The 11,436-nt window shown below is 38.1% G+C and overlaps 1 protein-coding gene across 5 annotated transcripts in view; it reads left to right on the forward strand.

The window, feature by feature from the left end:
- Positions 1-1,295: 1,295 nt before the first annotated feature.
- Positions 1,296-11,436, forward strand: part of slmapa (sarcolemma associated protein a) — a 46,467-nt gene continuing 36,326 nt past the window's right edge. For all 5 annotated transcript variants that reach the window (XM_057361557.1, XM_057361556.1, XM_057361559.1 and 2 more), the window contains exon 1: positions 1,296-2,762. In XM_057361557.1, coding sequence (XP_057217540.1) covers positions 2,565-2,762 — 198 coding nt within the window. In that variant the 5' untranslated portion in view covers positions 1,296-2,564. The remainder of the gene's footprint in view (positions 2,763-11,436) is intronic.

Genomic DNA, 11,436 nt, shown 5'->3' on the forward strand with positions numbered 1-11,436 from the left:
AATTACCTTTAATCCAATCTCTTTGATCTTATCAGAAACATTTTCGGTCAAACAGTTCAATCCTAAGGCTGATGATGGTTAGACATTGCTGTGGAAGTCTTGCTGAAAGTAATTTAATTTAAGCATTAATTTAATTTAAAAAAATATTCTCCCATCAGCTATGCAGGACACTGCAGTATTGATACACTACAGTCCCCATATGCTGAAACAGCAAATATAATGTACCTCTTTAATAAAACCATTTGTCCATATTTGCTTCAAATATGCAATATAAATGTCTCATCTTTAAATTGTGTAGTATAAACATAGAAGCCTGAAATAATCACCTAATTTCATCTAATGGATCACATAAGAACCAAGATAAAGCAATCGGATTAGTTCAAGTAAGACACTAGAGTCAAATCAGCACGCTTCATTTGGTATGACAGATGTTCAGTGTAGTTTAGCCCACAGATTCCAGTTCCAAACAGAGGGACTAGGGGGTGGGGTTTGCTTTGAAACCCTCTCGTTCTTTAAAAAATCTAAAATACTTTCCAGGGAAGATTTTCATTAACTCCAAAAATAACTTTGCCTTGTGAAACTATTTTCCGAATGCTTTGATTTTGTTAGTGCTTTGTGTTGTACTATGTTAGTGATCTGTTGGGCCAAACAAATGTTGAGTGAACCCTCCCCTGTTTGCCATCATTCGATACTTAGTCAAAATTAGAATGATATATATACACACCACAAGTTTGTCATGATCTTGTGTAAATAAATATGACTTAATATTTCAAAGTTACATAAATAAGTAAAATACATATGGTTGAGAGACGAGCGTGTACAGAGCTGATTTCTAGCCAAAAAAGATACTTTAAATAAAATACAATATTTTGATTTGCCTATCAGACTTGGTCATTAGAAATTTCACATTAATACTTTAAAGTTTGCTGTAATACTTGTAAAACTTTGATGTAAAACTTTATTATGAAGCTGCTATGTTAGTGTATGGTAAGGGTCAAAATCAATTTGGAGTTCAACAATAATTTTTCATTATTATTTAGTGTGAATATACTAATTTTGTATGAACAATTTTCACAATCACAATGATTTAATAATTTAAATAATCATTAATTCATTCATTAAAAACAAACCCCTCTAGATTCGATTTTGAATCATTAGATTGATTTTTTTATAACATCTATTTCCATTTCATGTGAACGACGTAATTGTGTTCTCTGGAACGTCATTTGTTCATTCAACAGTTCCGCCCCCAAGGCATGTCACAGCTAAGTTCCCGCCCCCTTTCTCAGTGGTGCGCGAGCCCCGCGGCGGTTTGTGGCCGGTTTGTGTGTGTGTATGTGTATTTCTCTTCAGGAGGACGACTTCACTCTCGATTAACCCTCACACATTTTCTTTACTTTTCTACGTTCCCTAGAGCGGAGACCCCCGTGGCTTGACGTGGGACCGTGTCACGGACTTTATTCGAATTTGAGTTTCATTTGTGGGCATTTTCGCATGTCTTCTTCGCGAGCTAAGCTAGTTGCTAGGCTCGCGAGCTAAAACTGGATTTGCGTAATTCTCCGCTTGCGAAAAGTTCGGTGGACCAAAATTACCGTACGAATGACAGGTCTTCACGGCTAAATCCATTCGAAAATATCCGTAGAGTCGCTCCCCGGCCGGACGGGTTTCAAGGAAGACTATAAAGGCCATCGTTACCTCAGCGAAGCTAACGAGCTAATATGAAGGTAGCCGGCTAACGTTCGCATGAGCAAGAAAACAACCTCCGCGATAGCCGTTCATTAATCCCCAAAGTGAAGCTGTGCAGTTAACACTGTGTAATTAATGTGAATAATTTTGTTATTAAGTCTTTGAGGCTTTTGTTTTCATGCTAAGTGTCTGATCTGTTTTGGGGAGTGGTGGGTTGTTGATCTGTACTTGCTTTCTTGAGCTGAACTACTCACGTTATTAACCTTCATTAGTGGTTTAACGTTGACATTAGTGCATATTAATGCAGTTTGTGACTTGTTGACCAGTCGTATATTTCGGAATACGTTTGTAGTAACCCGTTCAAATGGATAGCCGTATTTTATTGGGACAGGTTCACTGACCCAACAGGTTATCAATCCAAGTAATCCTGTTAAGTGGTTTGTTTCCTGACCAGGCCTATGGTTGTAACGGAGAATAGGGATGTATTGTGTGGGAAACGAGATTTAACAGCTCGCTTTGAACCGAGTTTGTCATATGAAAAGAGATATTTGTATGGAAGTGGGCAGCTTCACTTGACACAGTCTTGGGCTTGGTCGGGCATCATGGGGGTCTTGCAGGTGGGCAAGAAGTCATATACATAGTGTCTATTTGGAATGTTTGTAGACGTTATGTAGTCGGTTTTGAAGAAGAATCTTGTGTTTTCCTATAGTTGATATATTTTTGTTCTTATAAATACTATGTATATTGGTCTCCGTCCCACGACCAACACAGGACAACTGATATTTCATTAAAAAAAAGATTCGGAACGATTGGTCAGTCTGGATCAAGAAGCCCTGTCTTTCGTCTCTGGTTGGAGTAACACTCCCAAGCCATCCTCAATGCCTTCAGCGCTGGCCGTGTTCACCTGCCGCCCGAATTCACACCCGTTTCAGGAACGTCACGTCTACCTGGATGAGCCGGTCAAGATCGGGCGCTCCGTGGCCCGGTGTCGCCCTGCGCAGAATAACGCCACCTTTGACTGCAAGGTGCTGTCCAGGAATCACGCTCTGGTGTGGTTCGACCACAAGACAGGAAAGGTAAGTCTAAGTCAGGTGTTTTTGCTGCCATTAGAAGCTGGCAGAACAGGTCAGATTGGCTGTAAGCTGCCTGTTTTACATGTATATGAAAAAATGCATTCAAAGCCTTTCGTGGTGTCTGTACAACATGAGCTGTCTTGATTTACTGAGATTTTCTCAGCATGTGTCAGGTTTTTAAAAAATAGGCCGATGCTGTATCAATACCATTGCATTGGATAAGATTTTACTGCACCAGCAAACATGCTGTTTTTATATTATAGACTGTCTCTGTTTTAAAAGTAGTTTTTCTTTATTAAACTTTTAATTGACCGAAGTATCTTTTTTGTGGATGTATGAAGTTCACACAGGCGTTGTCACATTTACTACACTAACATTTGCTAACCAGTGCCCAGTTCTTATTAAGCTTCATTTCAACTGTACTGTACATCTATTATCATTATAATTCGATGTTTAGAAAATGTTTTGCTAAAAGTGTGCTTGTGGTAAATAAATGGCACTTTGCTATTTTGTTGTCTACAAACAGTTTCATTCAAACATAAAGTGTGACTTACAAGTTCTAATACTTTTACTTTGTAAAAGAAATGTAAGGAAAAGACATATGTTTTCGTATGAATAATCCATAATGTGATATTTCTGTGACAATAAACAAGTAAAAGGTGATAGTTTGTGTCATCACATGCAGAACAGCACACAAGGTGACCGAGCATTTATACAGCAACAGATGAACCGTTTGACACATCCCATATGTCAGGTTTTGAGACTAGGACTTATAAACAGGAGATAAAAACTGCTGTTTCTCTTCTCCATGTGTTGATGTTGTCAGATTGAACCTAGTGGACATTAGTCAAAGTTTAAAATGATTTTGATGGCATGTAATAGCCAGCACATCCGCTGACAGTGGAGGTCTGGCTAGTCCAGTGCATGGAATACCTCATATGCAGGGATTTAGCTGTTGCACACACACATCATGTGTGAGTACACCTTTACAAATATATTTTAGTGGAATTTTGGTTATTTGCGGGTCTTCCGACACATTGACAGTATCTTGTATTAGGCCACACTTGTTTTCTCCCTATCCTTGCTTTCAGCACAGCTACTACACGCTGCTTTGACTCTTGGTGAAAGAAAAAGGATTAGAATGGTTGTGTGTACTCTGTACAAATAGTGGAAGCACATTTTTATTTACTAGTGCCGTTTAGACGTGTAAATAGTGTTTTTTATTTATGTCTAAGTGTAGGTGTGAAGTTTTGCCTTCAAACACCTGACATTCAAAAGGGGAAGTCTTTGTATTGCAATAAGGTGGTTTGGCATTACTGAGTTGTGAAATAATTGCTTCTATGGTTTCTAACTGTACTGTGTCATGTGGATTAAGGTGTGGTGTTTGAAATAAAGGAGTGTTGTGTGCTATGAAAAGAGGTTAGGCAATTAACCCTTTAAAAGTAGTTCCGTTTTTGCCGAATAAAACAGGAATATTTGGCAGACAATTTTATTCAGACACTTTTATACAGTGCATCACAACTAAGGTATACATTTTATCTTTGCATTTCTATTGCAATGCTCTGCCAATTGAGCTACAGGAACATGAAGAATAAAAATAACCACATATTTTGCTTTTACAGAGGCAAAGTATCATCCTGTTCAGCATAGGGCTGTGGGTAAACGATTATTTATTAAACGATTAATCTTGCGATTGTTTTATCGATTAGTCGACTAATCTAACGACTAGTTTGGCGATTAATCTAACGATTATTTTTCTGTTGCACGATTAATAAAAACCATAATCCTCAAATACCAAAAAAATCTATATCAGTATCAAAAATCAATCTACTAATTGATCAATCATGATCAAATCAATCTATCAATCTAATAATGATCAAAAATCAATCTACTCTTAACCTCATTGCAGTGCTATGCTATGATTAGTTTATTTGAATGCTAACGTGGCTATCTAGCAGCTGTGCACTTTGGTGGTGCTAGGCTAACCAAGTAACCAACGCATCTTAGCTCTCTGTGCAGTTTGTTCGTGCTAGGTTAGTAGCTAACGTTCACGTTAGCTAACGTGACAGCTACTATAGATAGCTGTGTTCTGCAGCCGTAAACTAGCTTCCATTCAAGCCAACATTAGATGATAACTAACGTTAGCTAAACACAGCTGTCTAGGCGCCAGTAGCTACCTAGCACGAACAAACTGCACGGAGAGCTAAGATAGTTAGCTAGCACCACCGAAGTGCGCAGAGCTCAAGCTACACAACACACTACACAAACATGAAATTAATTTAGCCAACGTTAGTACTTACTTGTTATTGTCTCCTTCATGAGTGACAATGGGGTGCCTCCGTTTCAGATGCTCCAACATTGCCGTTGTGCTGGTGTGGTATGCCAACACCATTTGGCAAAGAGCGCAAATAACGACACCTTTACGTTTGGGACTAAATTTGAAGTATTCCCATACCTTCGAAGATTTAGGGCGAGCTGTTTTTTTTAGGATTTTTTCTTTTATTGGGGCTTTGTTCGGAATTATGTGAGGAGGTTGCTGTTTCGTCCTCCGTTCTGCAATGTTTTGGTCTCCCACGTGTGTGTGGCGAGCTGTGGCAAAGCATCGACGCAAAAATATGACGTCGACGACGCGTCGCTACAGGCCTAGTTTTGCAGACAGAATATAAGGGATTCCATTTACTGGGATGTCAGATAGCACAGAGCCGTAATGACCTGATGGGACTCGGCTCTTATTGGCATGGTCTGTTTTGGAATGAGGTGCCAAGATGAAGCTATCTAAACTGGGCCAGCTAATAGTTGGCATCATGTGAAATGGTGCCAAAATGACCACCTGTCCACTGGCTTTGTGAGGCTGTGTGATATAAACATGGGCATTGCTGAAAAGGTGGCAAATGCATCTGTGTGCCTGAGAATGTGTTTTTGTCCTGTGTGCCTGAGAATGTGAATGTGTCCTGACTCCTGTGTTTGTTATAGCCATCAGTCAAAGTAGCAGATCAAGTAATAGAGTGTCTGGATGACTGCTCTTAGGTCGGACAGTGCTATTTATTCTAATGGATTTGGCTAAATGACACACGTGAGAGGAAAGCGAATGTGTTTCCTGGATAGTCTGTTTTTGCTGTCATCATTTCTGACGTAGATTATGCAGTTAGAAGTTTAGCACTTTGTGTTTCATGTTTATTTTATTGTAATTTTGAATTAAAGTTAATATTTAAGTTTCAAGTTGGCTTGGATTTTCTGTTGAGTTTTAGATGATTCAAGATTTTATAGCCCAACACAGTGTGTTATTCTGTGCATAGACAAGAATTGGATTCGTGTAGCTTTACTTGGTGAATTCAAAGTTATTGTGACCAACAAGACAATCACAATATCATTATTTTATATTCTGTTTGGATCTGTGTTGGCTGTCTGTGACAACATGACTATACATACGTAATCAATTCCAAGGTGTGTTATGTCGTCTACACTAGTGCGTTTTCATTTGAAAACTGAGTTTTCGTTTTCAAAATGCTCTTCGTCCACACTAGTGTTTTCAAGCGTTTCCCAAACGCTGCGCACATCCACACTGAACTGTCTGAAAACACTTACATCCATGTACTGCGCATGAGTACAACCTAAGACATGTCAGCATGTGTCATTTCTGTCAGGCATTTATTTACACTCTGCCTTATTATGTCACGGCAATGTGGAGCAAAGAGATTTTTTTTAAATAGATGGACAATGAGGAAACTTAGATATGTTGCTGCGGGTAACACAAGACTATAAAGCTGCGAAAGTGAAACTTAACTCGCGCTCCGCTGCCAAACAATAGCTGCGAGTAATTAAATATTCAGTCTCCTAAAATGCAATCTAAAGTATGCACGAACTGACATTAATGCTATCAAACAGGAGAGCAGCCGAAACAACTGTGTCACATGACGAAAAATGCGTCATTGTTTTAAACCCCTCCGTTTTCCTCATCCATACTACAACTCAAAAACCGTTTTCAAATGTATCCACTTTCGAGTGCATTTTCGTTGACCAAAACGCCTCTCAGTGTGTATGAAAAGCCAAAACGGAGAGAAAAAGAAAACGCGTTAGTGTGGATAGGGTCTTAGATTCACATAAGGTTTAGTCCTCTGTTAAATTGCTATATAAATGTAAAGATTACCATCTGCTCAAAGACTAAATTAAACATGTTCCTTTATATTTAGCTGAGTATTAGTGTTTATTCTGGTAGCTCTTGAAATATCAGCTGGTGATATTGTGAATAATTCATTCAGTAAAGTGCATCATGCTTTGGTCGTTTACATTTCCAGGATTACAGTTCCCTCCTTGCTGTCTGCTTTAAACCTGTCTTTATCTGATGCCATGGAAACAGCAGAGGACAGATCATCTCTGTGAATGGCCTCGTCCTTATTGGGTCTAACGTCACTGATAAATCATATCCATATTAATAAACTCATTGGTCTTCCTGTAAATTATTATATTATTATGTGAATATGGGCTGTAGTGTATGTGCTGCCGATAAATATTCATGGTTTTTGATCTGCTGTCTTTGAAGATGAAGAGACAAATAGAGATGGCTTACTGAAGGTGTTTTTAGGTTGGTTTAATAGTGGTAAAGTTTGGTTGTCTTTGTCATCTATGTTTTTTCTTATGTGCCTTTAGGAAGTTATAACTACAGAATGTTGCATTTTTTGGTGCAAGTGTGAATTCTGTTGTAGGGCCTTTAAATAGACTAATGGCATGTGTGCCCCGTTTTTACTGTCTGTTGTTATTATAGGAGCGCCTTCAAGTCGGGGACAACTGGAGCCCCTCACCCCACCCTTCTTCCCGATATGAACTAGCCCAATGCCTCATGGGGGACCAACACCCTAGATCATGACCAGCTGTACAGGACATACAAAACGGTTTCTCTCTTCTCATAATTCCTGCAACCTTCTAGGAAAAAAATGAGATAATTTTTTTTTTATGAGTAAAGTATACACGCTACAATTTGTACACTCTGCACATTCTGACATGACACTTGTAGTCTGTATAATAAACTAGTTTTTACACTTTGGTTATTGGTTGCAGATTTTAATATTTTGTCTAAGGCATAAAAGATCAGTTTCGTCAGGCTTTTTTATAGTTCACGGTCAACAACAAACATCAAATCTTGGCAGCAACCTTTAAACCTGTACATGATGCCACAGACAATCAAGGATCTTAAATGGATCATTTGTTATCTTTGTAAATCACAGTCATAATTTATTAAACATGACATTATCCACTCCACACTGCAGCTCTCAATGCTCTAATAAATAAACTGTGTATGGTCCTATTGTTTTGTAATGTTTTTATCCATCCTGATAAATAATACATAAATAATATATGTCCCACATAGTTCCTTCCTTTTATTTTTGCAACACATTTTTCAAGTCCTGTTTAAGCTTGTTTTTAACTACATTAATCTGACAAACTCTTCTGAGCTCTCCCAACACTGTTGCTTTGGACCACTAAATCACTTTTGTGAGTTCTCTTTTTGGTTTTTAGGCTACTGTAAACATGCACACCAGTGTCCTTATTTGAATGTCAAACCCCCTCTTTTAACTTATTTGCAAGGCATATATCTGCCATGAGGATGAAATCTTCCCACTGCCTCTTATGATTAACCTAGACTGGTATTTCACCGTGCATATGGAGTATATTAATATCTATGATAAGTACTACTCTTGGATGTGTTATTTGAGTCTGTTTCTTAATTCTTATTCGCACGGGATTAGTATTACCTAGGGACCTCTAGTCATTTGTAATAATTGTAGAGGTTGTCTGTGATATTAATCCTGTGCGAATCGGCCATGCCTGTAATTTGTAAAGTAAAAATTCCCCCGCAAATTACCTACCATATTTTGATGAACACTGAGGTCCTGTGATAATATTAGTCCCGTGCGAATCGGCATCTCTGTGATTTGGCGGGCTCATATATCATTTTTCAAGGTTTTATCCACCTTTTGCGAATAATGGAGGCTGTGTTTTGATATTGTTTTGGGTGCTGGGTCATATCCATACCTGCCAACACTGTCGTTTTGACCGGGAGTCTCTCGTTTTGTTATTTCTCATGGAAACTCTCATAACATATGAGACCCGCGATCGCAGTAATCTTCTTCTTTGGTTTGCGGGTCTCAAATGCTGAAGGTACGGTCATATATCATTATACACCATACAACAATAGGCTACACAAACTATACGCAAAGCCTTGCCATCATATCTGGGAAATAAGTCCATAAATTTGAGTAAAATCACAGGCTTCACTTATCCCCGTGCAAATGGGCCACATGAAATACAGATGTGGGGAGGTCATTTCTAAATCACATGAGGTCCCCAGATAATACTAATCCCGTGCGAATAGGGCTTTAAAGTCTTGATCTTGTAATTAAGATTCAGGATAACTACATGTCATAGGGAATTTACTACTTGTAGATGGTAGCATCCTTTAAATTACCCCATTTGGTGTGCTTGTTTTGATTCATTGATCGATTGACTTTATTGTAATAAAAATGTAGGCTTTAGTTTAAGTAGATTTTGAGGTTTCCGTAGTGTTTCAAATACCCGGCTTGTTCATGTCTCTAGTGAAAATATATATTTGCAGCATCTATATTGACACCTCAATATTTATTTACAATATATCATTAATCATTTTACAATAGGTAGTGTCTTCATAAGGTGGGCAAAGAGGGCTCCTCACGTGAGATGACAGTAGAGCTTTCCAGGGAAATCCTTGGACCACATCCAGATGTTGAGTCAATCTGGTTGTGAATTTCAAAGGGGTCTGACCAAAGGTTCATAGAAAACAGGATATTTGTCTTTTTAGTAAGGATTGTTTTCTTCAGCAATCAGTGAGAAGTGCAGTTGTGAGTTTTAATTTCATCAGGTAATTATGGAATGTCTATGTTCCAAATCAATTTTCCATTTCTTTAATGCTTTGCCGTCTGATATATACTCATCATTTTGTTATTGACTGACATGCCTCTTGTCCAAAAATCTTTAGCCTAATAGAACTCAAGGATTAAGGTTGTTTTATTGCCTGTGGTGCTGATTAGTAACCAAGCTTTACTGGGTCAGTGTCTTGTCTACAGTTGACCTGTTTTGCACATGCTGTGACTGTCAAGAATATTTCTTTACTCAGGCAGCTGCTTTGAGATCAATATCCCGGGATGGAGCTCTCTTCTGGTAGGAGTGATTTAAGTCTACAGTTACTTTTGAAGTTTAAACTCAGCATTTCTTCAAGATACACAACAGTTTTGAAGATCTCAGCACTGGCTTTCAGAGAGCTCTTCTCACAGACAAAATCCCGGGGCTTTGGCTGAGATGTTAGACGGAGCCTGGCGCAGACAAAATAATGAGCTTTTGTACTGTTTTGACTAGAATAGCATTGCTATGAGCAACCGATCCTGACTCTGCTGTAACTTTTTGTGAGTTTGTTTAGAAAATTGGGAAAACGTTAACAATCACGCTGTTCAGTGAAATTTTTGCATGTCTGTATTTGTGTTGTACAGACTACAATTGTAAGTAATCTCTTATATGCAAAACATGTAGATATTTGGTTGTTGGTGCAATCATTGATTGTTTAATTTAGCTGTTTCTGGGGTTTCAAGCCTAAAGATGCTTGTAACCTACACATAAGTGTAAATTTCATGGATGCGTTATTGTGTATTTGCATTTGTGTTCCCAACAGATAACATCAGTAAAATCTAGGGCTGAAGCGATTCCTCGAGTAACTCGAGTAATTCGAATACAAAAAATCATCGAGGCAAATTTTGTTGCCTCGAAGCCTCGTTTAATCCATTTAACTACAGTACACACGGAGCACTGCGTTTCCCCACGGACCGTTATTACTGACGCACAGCCCGCTAAACGCTATTCATGTTACAGGGCTCTAAAGTCTTACGCATTCGCCGACACTCGCATTTTAGTCTGTTCACACGCTCACACGTGTTTCTCATGCGGATAAATAACTGATGAAATGGTGAACTGCTATTTTACTTAGCTTTTGTCTATTTTGCGAGTGAAACTTGTTTTCCGGCTGCATCGAGTCCATCAAACTAGATTCGGACTAACGTTAGTGGATGCCGAATCATGTTATTTACACGTCATCTGTCTGTTCTGCGTGTCTGAGTGAATGAACTGCACTTTATGGGGACATGAACTTCATCTCCAGAGTTGCTCTGAGAGTTTATTTCAGAACATTTTACTGAGTGAAGCTAACACACTAAAAAATAAGCGTCTTCCGACTACCTGCCAAAATAAAAGTCCGGTTAACTCAGTATTTTTATGTGGACAAATATATTACTATTTAATAGTAAAAAAGAAACTAAAGCTAATTTAGATAAACTAAATGCATCATGCATAAGCTGAAGTTAGTTGTTTACCTTTGAAATGATTCTTTCTTTTTTTATTATTGTTTCTTATTTATACATTTGTATTAGGCCTATATTGCATTTTGAATGTAAAATGGCAATGGAATGTACTAAATGGGTTTAGTTTACACAGATATTAATGTATGCAATTTCAGCAATAAATGTTAATTTTTCTAAAAAGGAAACAAATTAGTTGTTCATTTTAAGAGACCTGTCTTATTTTCTCTTGTATATTTAGTATTGCTCTTTAATAAAGAAAACGTACTTATTATCCGAATACCCGATTAATCGATGGAAAA

This window comes from Triplophysa rosa, linkage group LG20 (assembly GCF_024868665.1).
Source record: "Triplophysa rosa linkage group LG20, Trosa_1v2, whole genome shotgun sequence".
Classification (NCBI taxonomy): Eukaryota; Metazoa; Chordata; class Actinopteri; order Cypriniformes; family Nemacheilidae; genus Triplophysa; species Triplophysa rosa.